The sequence below is a fragment of the Coffea arabica genome, chromosome 10e (assembly GCF_036785885.1).
Source record: "Coffea arabica cultivar ET-39 chromosome 10e, Coffea Arabica ET-39 HiFi, whole genome shotgun sequence".
Taxonomy (NCBI): domain Eukaryota; kingdom Viridiplantae; phylum Streptophyta; class Magnoliopsida; order Gentianales; family Rubiaceae; genus Coffea; species Coffea arabica.
This window is the reverse complement of record NC_092328.1, coordinates 42,890,196-42,911,809: the sequence shown is the minus strand read 5'-3', so window position 1 is coordinate 42,911,809 and position 21,614 is coordinate 42,890,196. Positions and strand designations below refer to the sequence as shown.

Below are 21,614 nucleotides of genomic sequence, written 5' to 3'. Positions count from 1 at the left end.
AAGATTTTTTTTTTTAAATATTTTTTTTTGCATTTTGGTTGCATTATAAACACATTTTAAAACATTTTTTATATCCATGACCATGTTTTTGTCTCACACATATTCAGGAACGGAATTAGAAGTGGCGAGAAAGGGACCCTTCCAAATTTGGAAAATTTTATCCCTTAGGAAATTAAAATTTTCAAAAATTTTCTTTATAAATTTAACTTTTACCTATGCAAGAAATTAAAAATATTTTAAGTTACATACTTAAGATTTAATTGGATTAAAGTCCATCCCGTCAAAGGAAATTATTTGGTTCCGCCTATGATCACATTACAAAAAGAAGTGCTATAGTGATCAAATAATTTCCTATCCAAACACAACACAATATATGAAATTTTGTGTAATCGATTTAAGAATTTAGAAGAAAATGTAAAAATTTTCAACTTTTCATACTCACCCAAAAATCATTTCTTTTTTTTACTTGTCCATCTAACAAATTTAATTTTTTCTATTCTTTTAATGTAAATAGGAGATTTTGAATCCGAAACATCTCATTTATACTCGTAACAAAACTTCTCATCCCTCTACCTCATCTTACAAATTGGTTCTTCCCACACACAAGCACCAAGACACCCAAAGCCCGTTTCAGACATTTCACATCTATCAGTCAAACCAAAAGAAACCCCTCCACAAGGGCCAAAACGGCAAAAGGGTCCAAAATTCAAACGACACATTTTGGACTTACAAAATCAAAAGCTTCTCTTTTTGGAGGGACAAAAGGCGGCAAACTACCGCGCTGGCACGTGACTTCCCCAGAAATGTCCGCTTCCAAGTCTCTCCGGTCATCTATCTCGCCGTTCCGGTCCCGGAAATCCTCACTGGCTCCGACTACTAAACGCCCTCCTACTCCTCCTTCCGCCTCCTCTTCTTCTGCTTCTTCTACGCTGTTGTTTAAACCTCCTCATCATCCTCCTTCGGTTTCTCCTCCAACTAAGCCGACTCAGTCAACGACGACGCCGGCTCCATCAAGCTTCAACCGTTCACCGCCGGACTCAAACAAAGCTAAAGAGAACGTCACTGTTACCGTTAGGTTCCGTCCTCTCAGGTACTTCTTCATTACTGTTAGAAATTTTTATTTTTTGCCTTGTTTTTGAAAATTCACATTTTTGCTGAAAAAATTTTTTTTTTTGGGCAGTGCGAGAGAAATTAGTAAAGGAGATGAAGTAGCTTGGTATGCTGATGGAGATTGTACAGTTCGGAATGAGTACAGTCCCTCGATTGCCTATGGTTTTGGTTCGTATACAATTCTCTGTTTTCTGCAACTTCTTGTTTTATTTATTTTATTTTTATCATTTAGATGTAGAAAAACGCATTGCATTAATGAGATCTTTTGGATACATGGTTGAAAGTATTAATCTTTCCCACACTGTTAGTGTAATAAAAAACATGAAGGTTTAATTTTTAACACGAGCGGGCTTAGTTACATGTCACGTGTTCAAGTAGAGACTTTTATGGGCCATGAATATAAAGGGACTTTCAAGAATAATTATTTTCTGCCATGCCATTTGTAGAAATGCTTAATTCTTGTTAGATCAGTAGCTTGTAGGTGGCAGATATCATGTTCTAGTTCTTACATTTGGATAGTGTAAGTTTGTCCTTAATGTTCTAATGTGTTGCATGTTTATTTCTAATCGCACGTCTGGTCCTTTTTCTTTTAAGAAGTGCTTGTTCAAATTCAAGGTGAAAATAATGAGAGTTCTATTAAAAAGGTTGAGTCATGTAAACCATTCTTAAGTGAATTGAAGCCTAACAAGAAGAGCCAATATTCTTACTTATTCTGTTTTCAGTTATCTGATACATGAGCTAGGGGGGACATTTCAGAATGATCAGGTAAAAGGAAGTAGAGTCTGGTAGTGGCGGTAAAAGGGTAGGGGTAATTGCCAGTTTCAGTTTTAGGTTGAGGTGTGGCGTGCTCACAAAATGTGCACTTGCCTGTAGAGCACATCTCTTTCAATACATTGTATGAAAGCGAGCATATGCACAGAATTTATTGGGGATTGTACATGATATTGACCACAACCATTCGTTTCAAAAGAGTTTGATGTGCATGTTGACTTGGCCTTTGTAACGAAATTTGTGATACTAAATGCTCCTGTTTTGGTATAGATGCGTTAGAATTTTAAACAGTTGATGAAAAAATTCTGTTGTTTAAAGGTCAGGGAATAGGAAATAAGATTTGGATAGTATGCTGGTGAGTGTTTTAGCAATCCACCGTAATTTTTATTTTTATGACTATACCAGGTTTAAGGGTTAGGAAAGTTGTAAAGTAGTGGTCTATATTATTATCAGATAGCATAATGAAGAGATTTTTCTTTTAGTATTATTTTTTTGAAATTCATCTGGTTTCATAATGCTGTTGTTGGATATGGTTTGTGAACTTGTAATGTAGGATGAGACTTCTAGATATTTGGTTTGTAGCTGGGTGGAATGCTTTCTCTGCTCTTATTAATATCATGATTTGCTGCTCAACTCATTCAACTCCTTCTTTTCCTATTTACCTGTTTATATCCTGAAAATCAAGTGCCTTTCAATTGAATGGCTTTTGTGGAGTTCAACTTTATTAGGTTCATAAAAAGTTCTGCAAATCTCACCCATTGTTTCTTGCATATGCTTGTGTACTTGGAGTTTTTCTTCTTGAATAATTTCAGGATCTGTACCTTATAATTCTCTCCTTATGTTCTTATGATGCAGATAGAGTTTTTGGTCCGGCTACTACTACTCGGAATGTATATGATGTTGCTGCTCAGCATGTTGTAAGTGGAGCTATGGAAGGGGTAAATGGTAACTACTTGTGAACATGTATGCTAATGAGGGTGAAGTTTCTTCAGAAAGTTTCTGGTTACATGATGTTCCAATGCATTTAAACTAGACTGTAGATGCCTGCTAGATAGCACTGTTATGCTACATTAGCCTGTAGGGTAGCAGTTTTCATCGATTTTGCTCATAATACGCTTTAGCCCACTACTCACCGCCCTTGAGTATCATGCCTTTTTTTAATTTCTGACTTTTTAGATCCTTACCCCTGAAGCTTTACATCATGTTGTTGATTAGTTGATAAAGCTGGTAGTATAGTATTAGTGGCATGGTTGTCAGACAAAGATGCCCAGGTGACATTGTCTTTACCCGAGGGAAATGGCAAAACCTTTGAGCAGTTTTTTCACCTTTCCTACTGCCTCAAAGCAACAACTGCTTGGTGATGTTTAATGTTACAACTTCACTTAGGTAGAAAATTAAAATTAGTTATCCTTGCAGTTGAATTTAATGAGTAGGAGTCTAGGATGCTTATATTGGAATAAGTTTATGGTTATTGTGCTGTGGCATCGGACATTGGACTATTTTATGTTCACTTAACAGAATTGTTTCCACCATGCTGTTATGCTCAGACCATTTTTTAGCTTCATGCTTTCACTTTTGGTGGCTATCAACATATACATATTAATATGTATCTAACTTTAACTCTTTTTCTTATTTACTTAGGTTGTATTTTTGTAGAAACGGTTTGTTTCCATGCCACATGTGGCAATTGCCCCTCTCAATTTTAAGAAAATACTTTTTAAGCTTAGAACATACAAAATATTTCAAAGTTGCTCTATGTTTGCCCTCCTAGAATTTTTGACTATTCTCTTTCCTATCTTCATTGCGCCCTCAACTCAAAAAAATACAAAAAATTAAATTTCATTCTTTGTGCTTCAGAAAAAAACTTGGGATGATCTATTTAAAGTTAATTTTATGTCAATCCAAGAATAAATCTTTTAAATGGAGTAGGGTAGCAGGCGTAGTCTCCTTTAATTCAGCACAGGGATATGACGAGAAGCTACTCTTGAGGTGCTTGTGGAACAGTTGGCTGAAATGTTGTGCTGATCTGGTGTGTTGTAATATCGAAGTGGTTAATTTATTTGTTAATTTTAGTAAACATGGACGAAAAATCATCAAAAGCTACATCCTTTTCAGAAGAGATTCGAAGTTGTTTCTGCAATCCTGAGCATTGAAGCATATATGACTTTTTAAGAGATACACTGAGCTGTTCATTGCTTTGGATTTCACATGTAATGTACACCTGCTATGTCTATCGACAATCATACTTCTTATTCTATACTTATTTCTACCGAGCATCTCATGCATTTTATTGTCCTGATTCTTAAGCTATGCAAACATTTTGAGGGAGTTTTTGAAGATTGACTAAATTATTTGTCTCCCCACCAAAAAATTAAAAGAAAAGGAAAAAGAACACACATTCTGAAGTTGAAAAAAGAAAAGAAAGTTAACTTTTTTGTTTTTCATTTGCTGTGTTCCATGAAAACATAGACTTATAATGCACATTGTAAACTTTAACAGAAAAGGAAAAAACGAACAAAAAAACTCTCCTTTTCTTTATTTTCCCACTAACTAAATATGCTTACAAGGTAGGCATATATAGGACAACCCTATCATAGTTCTGCCACCACTTAAGGTAATAGAACCATGATTTTAGGGATTACATAATCAACTCATATCCTATCTATTCAAACTTGATTGATCATAAGCAATATAATCCCATAATTATGGGAGGTAATTATGGAAGATAATATCTCCCATAATCATAGGAGATAATATCTTCGACACCCCCCCTCAAGTTGGTGCGTATATATTTATCATGTCCAACTTGCTTGTAAGAAGTTCAAAATTTGGTCTGAGGAGTCCTTTGGTGAGAATGTCAGCTATTTGCTGAGCTGATGGAACGAATGGCATGCAGATAATTCCTCCTTCAAGTTTCTCTTTTATGAAGTGGCGGTCAATCTCAATATGTTTGGTTCTATCATGTTGCACAGGATTATGAGCTATGCTAATTGCCGCCTGGTTATCACAATAGAGCCTCATTGGAAGTTCAATAGGTCTTTTCAGCTCCTCTAAAACTCTCTTCAGCCATAACATCTCACACACACCATGTGCCATAGCTCGGTACTCTGCCTCTGCACTACTACGAGCTACAACACTTTGTTTCTTACTTCTCCAAGTAACCAAATTGCCCCATACAAAGGTACAATACCCCGAGGTTGATCTTCTATCAATGACTGATCCTGCCCAATCAGCATCTGTATAAGCTTCAATGGTCTTTCGATCTCCTCTTTTAAAGAACAATCCCTTTCCTGGAGTACTTTTTAAGTACCTCAGAATTCGATATACTGCATCAAGGTGCTCTTCATATGGAGAATGCATAAACTGGCTCACAACACTCACTGAAAAAGCTATATCAGGACGAGTGTGAGCCAAGTAAATTAGCTTGCCTACTAACTTTTGGTATCGAGCAGTATCAACTGGTGTTCCACCTTTTATATCTGCTAACTTGTGATTCGGATCCATAGGAGTGTCTGCAGGTCGACATCCACTCATCCCTGTTTCCTTTAAAAGATCCAAAACATACTTGCGTTGGGACACAACAATGCCCTTCTTGGACCGAGCTACCTCCATCCCTAAGAAATATCGTAGTGTTCCCAAATCTTTGATTTCAAAGCTAGAAGCAAGACTTTTCTTCAGCCGTTCCATCTCAATTAAGTCATCTCCTGTGAGGATGATATCATCCACGTACACAATGAGTACTGCTATCTTCCCGTCCTTGGAGTGTTTAACAAACATGGTGTGATCACTCTGAGCTTGGGTATAGCCTTGATTCTTTACCGACCTAGTAAATTTTTCAAACCAGGCCCTAGGAGATTGTTTGAGACCATATAACGATTTTCTTAGCTTGCAAACTCTAGACTGAAACTTCCCTTCAAATCCAGGGGGAGACTCCATGTACACCTCTTCCTCCAGATCACCATTTAAAAATGCATTCTTGACATCAAGTTGTTGGAGCGGCCAATCAAGGTTTACTGCTATTGAGAGAAGCACCCTAACAGTGTTTAATTTTGCCACTGGAGCAAAAGTTTCAAGATAATCGATCCCGTAGGTTTGAGTGAACCCTTTAGCCACCAATCGAGCTTTGTACCGTTCCAATGTCCCATCGGAATTATACTTGATGGTAAAGACCCATTTACATCCTACTGTCCTTTTCCCTTGTGGCAGGTTTGTTACTTCCCATGTTTGATTCTTCTCAAGAGCATACATCTCTTCTTCAATAGCCTTTCTCCACTCTGGAACTTGTAATGCTTCCTGTACATTCTTTGGAATTTCCACAGAAGAAAGTTGTGAAGTAAATGTCAAGAAGGTAGGGGATAACTTTTCATAAGAGACATAGTTAGTCATAGGGTGTTTGGTACAAGAACGCACTCCCTTTCGAAGTGCAATAGGAAGATCCAAATCAGCAATCTTTGAATCAGAGGAAACTTTATCTAATGACTCAAAAACATTAAATTCTGTCCTAGGTTCGGATTCCTTGTCGTGAAGAGAAGGGGGAGCTTTATCTTTTCCTCGATGATTTTTCCGGACATAGGTTTTCAAGGTTTTTTCAGTTACATTCCCATCTCTTTCACTAAGAGAATTCGACTCTGTTATTGGCACTAAAGACAAGAGATCCTCTTCTAATCCCTGATCAATTTTTTCACGTTTTTCAAAATCCTTTTGACGGGCAAATTGAAGAGTGTCATTTGTTTTTTCAGGATTATTATCTTGAAAAGATTCGTGTTGAGGAAATTGTGCTGCAGATTCTTCTAAAAAATCAGAAAAATCAATTCTCCTATCAACAAAATTTTGATCAGGAATTTGATTTTCAATACGAAAAACATCATCATCTTCTACAAGTTCTTCTACATGCCGAGTCCCCCCCTGAAGAGGATCTCCAAAGAAAGGTTTATCTTCAAAAAATGTTACATCCATGGTTACAAACATTTTTTTCGAAATGGGGTCAAAGCATTTATACCCCTTTTGCGTGGGTGCATATCCAACAAAAATGCATTTCCTTGCTCGAGGGTCTAACTTACTTCGACCTTGTTCATGATTGTGAACAAAGGATATGCACCCAAACACCTTTAATGAGACTTCATATGTTAATCGAGACATGGGATAAATGGTTTTGAAAAAATTCAGAGGAGTTTGGAAATTCAAGGTTCTTGAGGGCATTCTGTTTATGAGATATGTAGCAGTTAAAATTGCTTCGCCCCATAGATATTTAGGAACATTTCTTGAAAAAAGTAATGCCCTCGCCACTTCTAAAAGATGTTTATTTTTTCTTTCAGCTACCCCATTCTGTTGTGGGGTATCATTGCAGGAGCTTTGATGCACAATCCCTTTTTCAAGAAAAAAACTTCCCAAAATTTTATTGAAATATTCTTTTCCATTGTCACTCCGAACAATTTTGACTTTTTCTTGAAATTGTGTCAAAACCATGCTGTAGAATTTTTGAAACACACTTGCAACCTCTGATTTCTCTCTTAACAAATACACCCAACAAACTCTTGTGTGATCATCGATGAATGTAACAAACCATTTTTTTCCAGATGAAGTTGAAATTCTAGAGGGACCCCAAACATCAGTATGTAATAGAAAAAACGGTTTTGAGGGCTGATAAGGATGTATAGAAAATGTAGACCGATGATGTTTAGCCAATTCGCAGATTTCACATTGAAAAGAAGATGAATCTTTATTCTTAAACAAATCTGGAAATAAGTATTTCATGTAATAAAAACTAGGATGTCCTAGTCTAAAGTGCCATAACATAATCTCTTTATTACTAGTAATAGAGACAGACCCGTAACATGTGTTTTTGATTGGTGTTGTCATATCTGATCCATCTTCAAGGAAGTAAAGTCCCCCATTTTCTCTAGCACATCCAATCATCCTCCCCGTGGTCAGTTCCTGAAACTCACAAAAAGAGGGGAAAAAATTAATCCGACACATGAGATCCCTAGTTAATTTACTTATGGACAGCAAATTGCATGATAACTTTGGAACATGAAGAACTCTATGAAGTGTTAGAGTAGGAGAGATGACAACGGAACCTATGCCAGCTATGACGGATAATGATCCGTCAGCAACCTTGACCCTTTTATTGCCTGCACATGGACTGTAGGTAGAAAATAATTGTGACACACTAGTCATATGGTCAGTGGCCCCAGAATCAATAACCCATATAACCCGTGGACAAGATGCATTTGATGTTTTACATGAAAGAGCAATAGTAAAAGGTTTACCATTTTTAGCAAAAGAACAGAAAGGAGTGAAGCTTTTTGGCTCAGTGACTGAAAATTGTGGAGACTTAAAGAGTTTGTACAGTTGGCTTAATTGTTCCTTTGTGAAGGCTGGTGTCTCAAAGTCAGTTTGTTGCTTTTGAGAATCCTCATTCACAGTCTGCAACACCTTGCTATCACCTCCATTTTTCTTCTTGAAATTCGATGGTTTCCCATGTAATTTCCAGCATGTGTCCTTTGTGTGCCACGACTTTTTACAGTGTTCACACCAAGGCTTCCTTCTTTTATCCCCGTCCAAATCTGTCCCCTTAGAAACCAATGCTGAAGTCTCAACTTCATCCTCTGCCTTGGACTTTGGTGATGACTTCAGCATCACCTTACGCCTTGATTCTTCTCTTCTGACTTCAGAAAATACTTCACGAATGGAGGGGAGAGGCTTCCTGCCCAAAATACGACCTCGCACCTCATCGAGTTCTTGATTTAGTCCAGCCAAGAAGACATAGACTCTGTCGTTCTCCTCCCGTTTCTTGTATCGAACACTGTCTGCACGGCAGTCCCATTCATCCTCATAACAAAGATCCAATTCCTGCCATAAAGTTACCATCTGATTGTAATAGGTTGTAACATCTCTATCTTCTTGTCTTGATTTCCACAATTTCGTCTTGAGATTGAAAATTTGAGACGAATTCTCTATATCGGAATACATATCCCGGACAGCGTCCCACACATCCTTGGCTGTGGGCAGAAATAAGTGTGGCTTTCCTATTGCTGGTTCCATAGAGTTTATCAACCAAGCGATAACTAGAGAGTTCTCTGAATGCCATCTCTTCAAATTGGGATCTTCAGCAGCTGGTTGTTGAATTTCTCCAGTAAGGTGGCCGAGTTTACCTCTGCCATCGATAGCCAGCTTTACAGATTGAGCCCATTCCAGATAATTGGAACCATTTAATTTATGAACGGTTATTTGTAGGGAAGAAGAATTTGAAGCGGAGTAATCTGTAGTTTGGATAACTACTGAAGACGAGGATGAGTCTTCTCTTGTGTGAGCAGTCGATCCAGTCATGGCTGCTCGGTAGTTCATGGCAGGAATTGGTACAGAGCCGGAGCTCTGATACCATGTAAACTTTAACAGAAAAGGAAAAAATGAACAAAAAAACTCTCCTTTTCTTTATTTTCCCACTAACTAAATATGCTTACAAGGTAGGCATATATAGGACAACCCTATCATAGTTCTGCCACCACTTAAGGTAATAGAACCATGATTTTAGGGATTACATAATCAACTCATATCCTATCTATTCAAACTTGATTGATCATAAGCAATATAATCCCATAATTATGGGAGGTAATTATGGAAGATAATATCTCCCATAATCATAGGAGATAATATCTTCGACACACATCTTGGTGATGAGCTTGTTAAGTGGTAAATGGTTTTGACTTCTTATGAAGCAGAAATGATTTAATTATAATTCTTGGATTAAGAATGCAAGATAGATTTGGACCAACCTACTTGAGTTAATATTTGCTTACGTATTGCTTTTTAAGGCCATGGTAAGATGTAATTTTGGTGGTTTCAGGTACAGTATTTGCGTATGGGGTTACCAGCAGTGGAAAGACTCATACAATGCATGTAAGTTAGTAACACAGTTTTTGCATGCCTCTCCATCATACATTTTCCAGTATGTTTCGGGAAAGCAGTAGAAGATACTATGTTGTACTTCACTCAGATTGCACAGCAGTAACATTGACTTGCATTGGAGATTCCTCAGGCTTAGAATTCATAAAACCCATCTCACTGAATTTTTACTTGACAGCAACAATTCTTTCATACCATCTAAAACAAGATATTAGAGTCACTCTTTCTACTTATTAGCTCAAGTAATACGATTCTGTAACAATTTATATGAGAGGCAATTACCAGATCATGTTTTATATTTATTGCAAACAACTGCTTATGTTGCTAGATCAAAATGTGATGTGGCTTTTAATCCTACTTCTCTATAGATTTTATTGGGCAGTGACAACATCCAAATGGACTTTTAGGGATGTACATTTTGTACTTGTCCATCTTTTTCATGTGGCTCGTTTAAGATGGACTGTCTGAGAATTCATTTTTATATGATTGAGTACTCTGAGTTTGCAATATACACAGTACATCTGATGCTCTATAAAATGCCTTATTTTTGTATGATAATAATCTTAAAAAGAGAAGGACTCTTAATATAAGCAAACATCATTTACTGTATCACTTATTTGTGTGAAGTATGCTGTCAAACATATAGTTTATTGTTTCACAGCCTAGATGTCGTCTTATTGTGATGGTTAGTATGTGCAAGATTTGACTAGATTCAGTGCAGAAGTTGGAGATCATATTTTCATTATATGCGTCAGATCATAAATTAAAACCTTTTATCTGAAAATGGAACTGCCACTCAAATTTAGAACATATTCAATTGCATACTACTGGAATTTGATACTAATATGCTGTAAGAATATAGTAAGGAGCAATTAGTCATCTCAATGGGTAGGGTTGGGCTGTATCTACTAATTTTAGATTCTGACCCTAAATTTATTCGTGCCCAAACCCATATCGAGACCCTCATGGGTTTGCAAAAGAAGACTCAGACTTAGATCCTTGAGGGTTTTGCTACGTAATGGATATCCATGGTTATTTTTATAATGTGCATTTAAAAATTACAAATTGCAAACAATAATAAATATGGATTTCAAAGATAATGTGAACATAATTTAGTTACCATTTTCAAAGTAGCAAAATTAACATCCAAGATTGTTGCATGCAAGAAATATGAACTAAAAGCATAAAATACTGTAACTAATTAATTATATTTGCTGGAAATATTATCAATAAATATCGGTTTGGGGAGGGTCTAGGTTTAGTGTTTGGGTCCAAGTAGGGTTTCGATTTGATAATTTAGACTCAAACATGGAACACTTGATCGGCCTAGGTAGGATCTGGATAAGATACGACCAATGACGTGCCTAGGAACAATTGTTCATAATCTTCTAGAAGGATGTGCCTTGGTAACAAGATTTCCAGCTATCATGGTTATCAATTACTGCGGGCAATAGTAAGCTGAGATGATTGATGACGATGATGGACATTTTGCTTATGCAATACTTTTGGAGTGAGAGACTTGAAGAGGACTGGCGTGGCCGCTGTTGGAGATTGATATGATGAAGTTCAAAGTCTCCCTTGGTTGGGAAAGGAGAATCTAAACTTCGGACATCTAGTGAACTGAAATGGTTGTTGGGAATTATAAATCTTTTTTTTTTTTTTTTGAATCTCCAATGTATCCTCTTAAGTGCTGGTTATAAGAGCATGAACCTGCAATATATGATCCTCATCATGCCACTTTTGCCCCTGAAAAGCGTGATTCTAACCTTTCACAATATTTAGGGCTGAATAGCTCCTTGTTAAGTGTTGAATTTAGTTTTTTTTAATGCCCAATTGCTATTTTCATGTAGTTTGCCTTTGCCCAGTAGGGGGACGTTGCTCCTTGAACTCCAAAACTCCATCTCCAACAAGGCCCTTCATTGAAAAATCCGAATTTATGGAGTTTAGCCTTTGTACCTCAAACCCTGAGTCAGTCATAATCAAAATTTGAGAACGAAAACATTGATGATAGCCTCTGCATATCAACATAGTGTACTATGGACAAGGCGTTTCTGGAGTCTTGGATATGATATGGAGTCAAATATGGGACCAACCTAATAACTCCTTTGTACATGTGAAAATCCCTTAAGTATAATCTGATGTTCCTTTGAAGGAATGAGTAGGTTAGTATACAAAGCTGGGTTCTATTTTCCCATTCAGTTTTCTGGTGCTTTCTCTGGGAAAAGCATTGACATGGTCAATACTAAGCTGACAAAAGCGCTGATTTCTAGTACCATTTGTTTTATTTCTTCTTCTAGTGCAACTCCATCTAGAATTCCTACTTTTTAGTTATCTGAAAAACTTCACATACAACTATGCTTCATGGAAAATTCTTCAACTTAAAGGAACAAAATATATCAAGCTTCAACAATGATGTTGAGGTACTATAGACAAAGTTAAAATGTTCCTTTAGTTCGGCTATTTCATGTAACTTGCACTTGAGTGCAGTGCATATTTTTGTTATTTCTATATCATATAAACTGTATACTCTTATTGGGGCCATTAGAAAATTACATGCATAATTCAACTTAATTGTCCTCACAGAAATATCTATATAGGCCACAATTTTAACTACCAGTGAGTTAATATACAAGAATATTATATCTAGTTAGATCCCTTTGTTCAGTTTCATTGACAAGACATTAACACCTGCTGTTCAAGTTTTCAATCTTCGCTGCTGCATCTGCCTACTGGTGCCTTGTATAGGAGATACATTGGAGGTTATACTTCATTGGGTCTACAGGAAAAAATTCGGGAAATGCCTTGCTTGAGAAATTTTTTCTGCTCTCCCATTGTAGTAAATGTTTTTGTTTTATGTGAAATTGCTCAGGGGGAGCAAAAGTCACCGGGGATAATTCCTTTGGCAGTGAAGGATGTCTTTGGAATTATTCAAGAGGTACTTTCTATTCCCTCTTTTTTGGGAAAGAGAACAGCAATCAAGCCTTTCATGTCATTTCTTGGAAAGTGCTCTTTCCAGCTTTTGATCCACTTTTTATGTCTTTATTAGACACCAGGGCGAGAGTTTCTTCTCCGCGTTTCTTACCTAGAAATCTATAATGAGGTGAGTTCCATCCTATAACTTTCTTTGCAGGTGGCTTGATTGGCTTTTATTTATCTGCCTGAATATTCATCTCCACTCACCAAAAAGAGTGTCTCCGAGTGTCAGTGAAACTTAATAACTGAAATCAAATTTCCATATGAAAACCGAAGTAAATACAACCAACTTGACCAAAATATTCTTCTAGTTAGAAAGCGATGTTGTGTTTTTCAATCTGTGGTGGTTCTGTATTGCTTTTCTTTCCTAGTTGACCTGTATTTACCAATCATTATGCACCTTAAAAACTCTCTCCAAAGTTTAGAAGCACATACTGTACCATCAGATTCAAAAACTAACATGGTTGTCTAATTTGTTGGTAACTTTTCCCAGAAAAGAGAGATACAAAGTGCAACTTATTGTTCATGGAGTGCTTTTCTATAATTGCCTCTTAAATATCCTATAGGCCTTGAATTCTAGTTGTAGCTAATACTCCCTTGTAGTACATTTTTAAGATCATTGTCTAAGCACAATATGCTTTTCAGGAAGTTGCTTTTGTTTGAGATGATCTACAATGAGTCTGTTTTTTGAAACCAGTTCTTTCATGGTATAGATGACATGGTTGTATTTGAATCTGAATTTTGTAATTTTATTTGTTAGGTAACCTTTTGTTTTTCTCCTTAACGGTTTTTAGATTATGAGTGGAAGTGTCACAAGAAGGTTTTATTTCTTTTGTGTTTATGCCTTTAGGTATTCAAAAGATATGTGAATATTCCATATGATGGAATTCCTCAATTTAATATTGGACTAGTTTGTTGCTTATGATTGCATTTTTCACATGTTTACATTATCAGAACCTTGAAATACTAGTTTTTTCAGTTTGGGTTTTTTTCATTCTTAGTGCCAATTGAAGAAGCATTTATCATTATTGTAAATCATATTTTGCTGTTCATTTCTTTCTTGGAATTTAGGTCATCAATGACTTACTTGATCCAACAGGGCAGAATTTAAGAATAAGAGAGGATACCCAGGTTTGTGTTAATTACATGTGCATGTACTTTTTATGCTATTCTCAAATAGTTATTAAAGGATGAGGCACTTGTGTACTAATTTATATTCTTCTATACTTTATGTTACTTCACTGCTATCTTTATTTAAGTGGATGTTTGAGAAAGTTTAAGTTCCAGTTATGATGAAGGTTATTGAGAATTTATCATATGTGAAATACTCCTTATGCTATGGAATGTGCAATCTGAAGACCGCATAATGCACTATTTTATTGTTTCAGATTCAAAATAATGTGATGTTAAGGCCAATATGATCCTTTCATTGGTTGCTAGTAATTTTGAGCTGCATATCTTTGGTAGGTTAAAGTTGCGTGAACCATAATCTTTTGCAAAGGATGTCTACCTCTTGCTTTTTTATACGTCTATCCTTCTGTAATTATTGATCTACCAATCGATTTAATGCTAGCTTTATCACAGCCTCGGAAGGAGAAAAGTAAACCAAAAACTATTCTGATGTTGGGGAAGGGGCATGGTGTTGGTTCCTGCCACATTTAATAATCAAGATAAGAGGAGGGGATGGGTAAACTGGTTGCAACTTGGCATAGAATGCTGCATTGAGAATTAGAGAGAACTAACAAAAAAAAAAAAAGAATTTGGCAAAGGTTTCTTCTTTATAACCTTGCTGAAAGTTGTTGACAGTATGAAGACTTAAATGTATGTATAATACTTCCTTCTTATGGTAGGAATAATTTGATTTCTAGTGCACTTGAAATAAAGTGGATGGGTTCACTGGATATGTCTGAAAGTTTCAGGAAGAGAGACAATTCGCCCACTATGTTGGATCTATGATAGCTCTCGTTCGTTGTGTTGATTAAAGGCTATTGGTGATCTCCTTGAGGTCAATTTAATTGCAAATATTTTGGTTTGCGCAGCAGTGATAAAATAAAAGACAAAACTAGCCAGCTGGCCTAATATTAGCCAGTCTTACAAGCCACACAGTGAAATTGAATCGCCATTATTCAATCCTAAACAGATTTGAAATCAAGTGGTGGCATGATATTTGGGGTTTGGCCATTTTAGCTTTGTTTGACAAAATTTTTGTTGCATCTTTTCTTATTCAATTTATGTCAAAATACGAACTAAATTTCTTAGTGTGACTTCCAAAACCAGTGATGATGTTATTCATTTGAATAGCTGCCTTTTTAGCAAATCTTTTGGCTCTTCAGACAATAAATCAGATTGAAGGTGCCATTTTACAGGGAACCTTTGTCGAGGGAATAAAGGAAGAGGTAGTCTTGTCCCCTGCTCATGCTCTTTCGTTGATTGCTGCTGGAGAAGGTATTTGACTAAATTTCCTATTCAGTTGATCAGAAGTTTTGATAAATCATTTGCTTATTGAGGCACATAATGCATTCTCTCTTTAACTTTGAACTCGATTAGTATATTCAGCATTTAATAATGGTCACTGCTTATTGATGTTATTGGATTTTGAATTTTTTTTGTTTGTTTTTTTATACCATTGTTAACTTCTCTAGGTCCAAGGTTGGTTGACTAAACATATCTTAAACATGGTTTTATGATGTTGATGCAGAGCACAGGCATGTGGGCTCTAACAACTTTAATTTACTTAGCAGCCGGAGCCACACAATATTCACTTTGGTAGTAATTTTCTCTTACATGCGCTTAAACTGAATTATGCTTACCTTTCTTTACTTGACAGTGACCAATGCATTGCTCTATTAGGCTATCTTGCTTCATATGTCATTGTTGCATGATATTATCAATTAAAGACAAGTTGCAACTGCTAGACGCATAGTCCAGTTAATTTGATATTTTATCAATAGCCTCTCAAGCATAATTATGTTTCTACATACAGCCTGCAAGTGGAGATTACAACATGTCCTAAAAGTGGGGATTTACCAAGATGTTTTTGTAAAGTGGAAGTGGTTATGACAACGTTGTTCACCCTCTCAATGTTGACGCTTAACGAAAATATTTCATAAACTTCTCCTATTCACATAGTTACACTAATTAAAAACCATAGCAATATTGCCTACCAAGCCATTTATAAGTTATTATTACCAAACCCATAAATTTACCACTACAAAATAACCTGATTAAGCTTCTGGATACTTTGATCAGATTACTTTAAATAGTTCTAACCTTAAAACCTAGCCTTAAAAGTTAAAAACTCACTTGCAACCTAAATTTTGGTCTAATGAGGATGGAAGCTGTCAGAAAACCTCTTTTCAGTTTGAATTGCTATTACATGAAATGACAAGCTTTTCGATTTTGCAGTTTCTTCATCCTTTTAGGACCACCTTCATTACCTAATGAATTTTGCATCTGTCTACCTAAATACTTGCTTATTTCTTTACTGATTTAACTGATAGTCTTGAAATCAGTGGAGAAATGGAAACACTCGGTATCAAACTACAAATCTTGTCCTATGGGTCAAGTTATGTGACCAATAGAAGTCACTGTCAGGGATATCATATATGGAAAGAGAGTCAAAGATAGCGAGAAATGCTTCATTTTCTCTCTATTTTTATCAAAGACTGCAAAATTAGTTGTCAATCTTGTTACATATAATCTTTTTTGAAAAAAAATTGTTTTTAATTCATGAGAAATATCCTGAAATTCCTTCTTTCTGCATGAGCTGTTGAAGAGTATATCTTGGCTTCTCAAGCTTGATACTTGGTCTTTTATAGGTTTCATCTCTTGATGCCTGAGTAATAAAATTCATCTTGACCAGTAAACAAAAAGGCAGCTGATCATTGGCCTGTCTGCTTATTGCTTAGTGCAAAAACATTTTGTACAATTAATGTTGCTAAATATTTTAAGAGGGCACAATCCCGAATTTTAAACTGCCAACGTATGTGCTTTACATTTATAACAACTCTGAAGAAGATAAATGTTCTTTTCAAAAAGAGAGGATTATCAAGCAATTATTCTAGGCCATAGTTCATCTTAGAATCTCTGCTTGTGCTATATGATCTAATGTAAATGAAAAGGCTTATTTTGGAAACAAAACTTAGATTCAAGTTAAGCATTTGAATTAATCATGCCAAACTTCACAAAGCATTAAGCATTTTGTTACACACAAAACAATAAATTTTTTTTTTTTTGGAATTTCCATATTAGTGATGTTGTTTACAGTTGTTTCATTAATTGTTCTGGTTCTTTAATGCGGTGTTAAAGTTTTCAGTAAGATATAATGAGTTCATCTGTTTGGCAGACTATTGAAAGCAGTTCATGTGCAGAAAATCAAGAGGAAAATGTCAAATTATCACAATTAGTATGTTCACCAATCTTGTACTGTTTTCCTTGCCTTTTCGTTTGGATCAGATTTTCCAGCATAGTTTCAGGAGCATTGGTACTCAAGTTTCCTTTGTAGCACTTAATTGACTTGGCAGGATCTGAAAGTTCTAAAACAGAGACTACTGGTTTGAGGAGAAAAGAAGGTTCTTACATAAACAAAAGCTTACTCACTCTTGGCACGGTAAATTAGTGCTCCATGCTTGCTTCTATTCTGTTGCTTATGTATTTGTTTATAGATTCTTGAATTTCCCAGAACATAGAATTAGTAAACAAAATTCGTTGTTCGATGTACCATCATGTTGTGATTAGGATTGCAAAGGCCGCTCAATGTGATAGGTTCTGAAGGTTGATATCTTGAAGGAAATTTACTGCTAAGTTGTTTAAAGACTATGAAACAGTGCTTGTTTGGCCCAAATGTTGTGACTTGTCTGCTCTGTTTGTCCCAGGTGATTTCCAAACTTACAGATGGAAAGGCTACTCATATTCCCTATCGAGATTCAAAACTTACGCGTTTATTGCAGTCATCACTTAGTGGGCATGGTCGAGTTTCTGTAAGTTTTGCAAGCCTAAGAAATTCCACCTTTAAGTATAAACAAGCAGATAAAATGCCTATAAGTGGCTTGGCTCTTTTAGGAAGTACAAATATTGGTGGTTGCTATATTTTACTCCTAGTTTAATTCAAGATTTTGATCCATTTTTTGAATCTTTTGGTAGCTTATTTGCACGGTGACACCTGCATCTAGCAATTCCGAAGAAACACACAATACATTAAAATTTGCGCATCGTAGTAAGCATGTGGAGATCAAGGCTTCTCAAAACAAGGTCATCTTTTCTTTTAAACTAAAATTAACAGCTAATTTCTGTGACCTGGGCTAATTTGCTTCTTTTTCCTTTTGTTGCCATATATAGTTTGTTATTTTGCTGATGCAGTCCCTTTTGGTATATTTTGTCTTTTCAGATTATGGATGAGAAGTCTCTGATTAAAAAGTATCAGAAGGAAATCTCCAGTTTGAAACAAGAGCTTCAGCAACTTAAGCGTGGGATGGAGAATAAAAGTCTGATGGCTCCAACCCAAGAAGACCTGGTTAACTTGAAGCTACAGGTTTGTTCCAGTTGGAAGGAGTATCGTTCTTGTATAATAGGTTCACTATATGTGATTTCACTTGTCTGTTGCAAACTCAGCAGACTTAATGCTCATGAATTGTCACTACTGATTCCAAATTTGGCCCAAGTGGCACTTAATATCTACTCAAATTCGAGGAATATCTGTTTGAATAGTCAATTGCTGTGCCTCTGTTTTTCAAGAACACTAGCAATAGCATTATAATACCACCAAAGATGAAATAGAAGAATGTAACTCTCAAATAACTCAATTATTTATGCTGTTTTAACATCTAATGCATGTTCTGCTTTACCATTGATGACTTCATGGATAGAATCATATATAGGGCCTGGTACTGTCTTTTTGATATTTGTGCTTATGTTGCATATATGCTTTTGTAACATATATTTGGCTCTAAAAGAGTGATTCTATGATAAATAAAAGGCAAACCTTGTGGTTGTTTAAGTCCAAAATTAGAAATGATTTAAGGGAAAATGACAGGCAAAATTGTTATAGTACATAGAGACTGACTGTAGAATTTGGGAAAGTTTGTGAAGCACTTGTGCTTCATGACATAAGTGCATCAGTTTTTCGTAATTTTCTTCTGTGTTGAAAAACTGTTTACAATTGACAGTGGAGGTTGTTTGTATTGGAATTATCAATTTGTGGCAGTTTTGTTGTGCTTTCTTTGTGATGCAGCTTTTTGTATTGTAGTTGGAAGCAGGACAGGTTAAGTTACAATCAAGATTGGAGGAGGAGGAACAAGACAAAGCAGCATTAATGGGAAGGATCCAAAGATTAACTAAACTAATCTTGGTTTCCACAAAAAATACATTGCCGACAAATATTCGTGAAAGACCTGGCCATCGACGAACACATTCTTTTGGGGAAGATGAGGTATTGACATATCATTATGCACGTATTACTTGACTCTTGGATGCCGGATGACAGATTTCTTTGAGATACATAGACTATGGCTCCTTTTGTGCATGTAGCTTGGAATCTGCTATAAGCTTTTCACACCAGGGCCTTGCTTATTTGCATTACTCATGCAGCTAGCATACCTGCCAGATAGAAAACGGGAGTATGTGATTGATGATGATACAAGAAGCACTGATTCTGAAGCTTCTGCCAATGGAAGAAGTGATATCACAAACATTGATGAATTAGTAAAAGATTACAAAAGAAACAGGAGAAGAGGGATGCTTGGTTGGTTTAAAGTCAAAGTAAGTCATTCAACTCTCTCTGTTTTTTTTTTCAAGCTAAAGTTGCAACGTAACGCAATTTTGATGGTTAATGCAATTGGATATTTAATTCTTCTTCTTCTCTTTGGTCTTTCATATCTGTTTCGTAGTGGTTCAAAAGTAAGTTGTGTATCTCTTCTACTGCCTGTACTGAGGAGGTGAATATGTTTGTCAGTCTAAACAGAAAGTGAATAATAGTGTTTACCAAGTAGCAGTAGACGATTTGTATGAAGACCATTTTGTATTTCTTTGAGATTTCTTCTTCACTAGTTGTGAAAATTCAGGTTTTCACCCAAATTGTATGAGTTTGACAAAAAGTTGTAAGAACTACGCGAACTGGTTTGAATTGGCAGGACTCAACCTGTAAGCCCACGGATCCGATAAAACATCCATGCATTCTAAATCTCATAAAAAAGATAACCTCATATGAGCAAGATATTATCTCAGCAGCACTTTTAATTTATTTGCTATGTTTGATTGGTTATTTCAAGGTTAGCTGATTATGGGGAGAAAGTTACAAATAGTCTGGCAATGACATTATATGAGATAGATCACAAAATTTTATTTTTGAGCAGCAGACCCAAATTCAGAGAAATGAATGGACAAGATTACACAAGGCTTATCAGTTGACCAGACTAATGAAATATTAAACTATTAGGGGAAATGAAAATCTCGCAACAAATTGAAAAGTGAACTCAAACTTCTCTCTCTTGCTTTGCCCTTGCAGAAGCCAGAGAATCTGGTTGGGCTGTCAGCAAATGATTTTGACAGTTCTACTAGTGGGTCACCTGCATCCTCATCCAGATCATCACAGAACAGAGTTACATTTGGTGATGTCAAGGATGGATGCAGAAAATCAGTTAGTAGGAGAGGGGATGAGGCTTCAGTTGTTGATTCTCTTCCTGAAAGAACCCAAGCAGGTGACCTGTTCACTGCAGCTGCTGGTGGACGACAACTCCCACCGGTGAGAAAGTTTTATTATACTTGTCTTTGTCTGCTAATTCATGCTTCTGATAGAGGCTCCCAGAGTGGATATGTGAATTTTGAGAAGATGCTCCTACTACTAGTTTGAGAGTAGTTTTTGTTGCATAATTTTTTTGAGTGCAATCTATGTTTTATAAAATCTAAGTATCACGCTACAGACTGGGAACACTATTACTGATCAAATGGATCTTCTACGTGAACAAGTAAAGATGATAGCTGGTGAAGTGGCATTATGTACAAGTTCTCTGAAAAGACTAACAGAAAAAGCAGGTAAAAATCCCGAAGATTCGCAAGTTCAGGTCAGTTCTTAAAATTTCATAATCCTTCGTCCTTTCTTAACTTTTATCTATGCTTCTTCCTTTACTCTGTTCTTTTGATTGGGTAGAAAGAATGTGTCTTCTAAACTTGGCTGCCAGTTTTTTGGTTATTCATTAGGAACACATGCAGAAATTAAAGGATGAAATTAGAGAAAAAAAATTTCAAATGCGTATTCTTGAGCAACGTATGACTGGATCAGTTGAAGTGGATCCCCATACTTCAAGCAGTATTGAAATGTCTCAGGTAACTATGTCAAGGTTATATATACATGCATGGATATCTCTAGAGCACTGTAATTTTTTCCAATATTTTTGAATGGTGAAATTATGCTGATGGAGCAACTCAACGAGAAACTTACAATTCTCCGTGTTTGCCACTTTTTAATTTTGGTTCCATGACCAGATATCCAATATTCTTCACACATTCTTGTTAGTTGTTCTTAAATCGAAGTTTGATCAGTAGTTTTCTATATTCAGTGCCTTGCTCCCGGTGTTTATCTGTTTACTCAGGTAAATAGTGGTGTTCTCAGATAAAATCTATTGTCATTAAAACCTGTTGGCATATATGTCGTAAATGCTTTCTAGGTATTTGTTAGTTGTGTATCCTCCATTCTGAATTGGAGTAGGTAATGGAAAGGACGGAGCCATGTTGCGATTTGAGCTGAAGATTAAAGCACGCTCTCGAAAGCCTCTATCTTTTGGCCCTGAAACGGAACTAGCCTTGGGAATTTCTTTCTTTCTTTCTTTATTTGTCACTCTGAATTTGATTTAAATTGAGAA

At 36.0% G+C, this 21,614-nt stretch overlaps 1 protein-coding gene across 8 annotated transcripts in view; it reads left to right on the top strand.

The window, feature by feature from the left end:
• The first annotated feature begins 629 nt into the window (after positions 1 to 629).
• Positions 630 to 21,614, top strand: part of LOC113711496 (kinesin-like protein KIN-7E, chloroplastic) — a 29,242-nt gene continuing 8,257 nt past the window's right edge. The window contains exons 1-19 of one of the 8 annotated variants that reach the window (XM_072067910.1): positions 631 to 1,090; positions 1,181 to 1,278; positions 2,737 to 2,826; positions 9,728 to 9,780; positions 12,656 to 12,721; positions 12,833 to 12,886; positions 13,831 to 13,890; positions 15,126 to 15,204; positions 15,458 to 15,525; positions 17,105 to 17,164; positions 17,264 to 17,368; positions 17,634 to 17,738; positions 17,902 to 18,009; positions 18,146 to 18,289; positions 19,004 to 19,186; positions 19,345 to 19,515; positions 20,261 to 20,497; positions 20,676 to 20,816; positions 20,953 to 21,078. In XM_072067910.1, the coding sequence (XP_071924011.1) occupies positions 804 to 1,090; positions 1,181 to 1,278; positions 2,737 to 2,826; positions 9,728 to 9,780; positions 12,656 to 12,721; positions 12,833 to 12,886; positions 13,831 to 13,890; positions 15,126 to 15,204; positions 15,458 to 15,525; positions 17,105 to 17,164; positions 17,264 to 17,368; positions 17,634 to 17,738; positions 17,902 to 18,009; positions 18,146 to 18,289; positions 19,004 to 19,186; positions 19,345 to 19,515; positions 20,261 to 20,497; positions 20,676 to 20,816; positions 20,953 to 21,078 (2,235 nt within the window). In that variant the 5' untranslated portion in view covers positions 631 to 803. Of the gene's footprint in view, positions 1,091 to 1,180; positions 1,279 to 2,736; positions 2,845 to 3,769; positions 4,092 to 9,727; positions 9,781 to 12,655; positions 12,722 to 12,832; positions 12,887 to 13,830; positions 13,891 to 15,125; positions 15,205 to 15,457; positions 15,526 to 17,104; positions 17,165 to 17,263; positions 17,369 to 17,633; positions 17,739 to 17,901; positions 18,010 to 18,145; positions 18,290 to 19,003; positions 19,187 to 19,344; positions 19,516 to 20,260; positions 20,498 to 20,675; positions 20,817 to 20,952; positions 21,079 to 21,614 lie in introns of those variants that run through there. The other 7 variants (XM_072067911.1, XM_072067913.1, XM_072067912.1 and 4 more) reach the window with 7 other exon arrangements.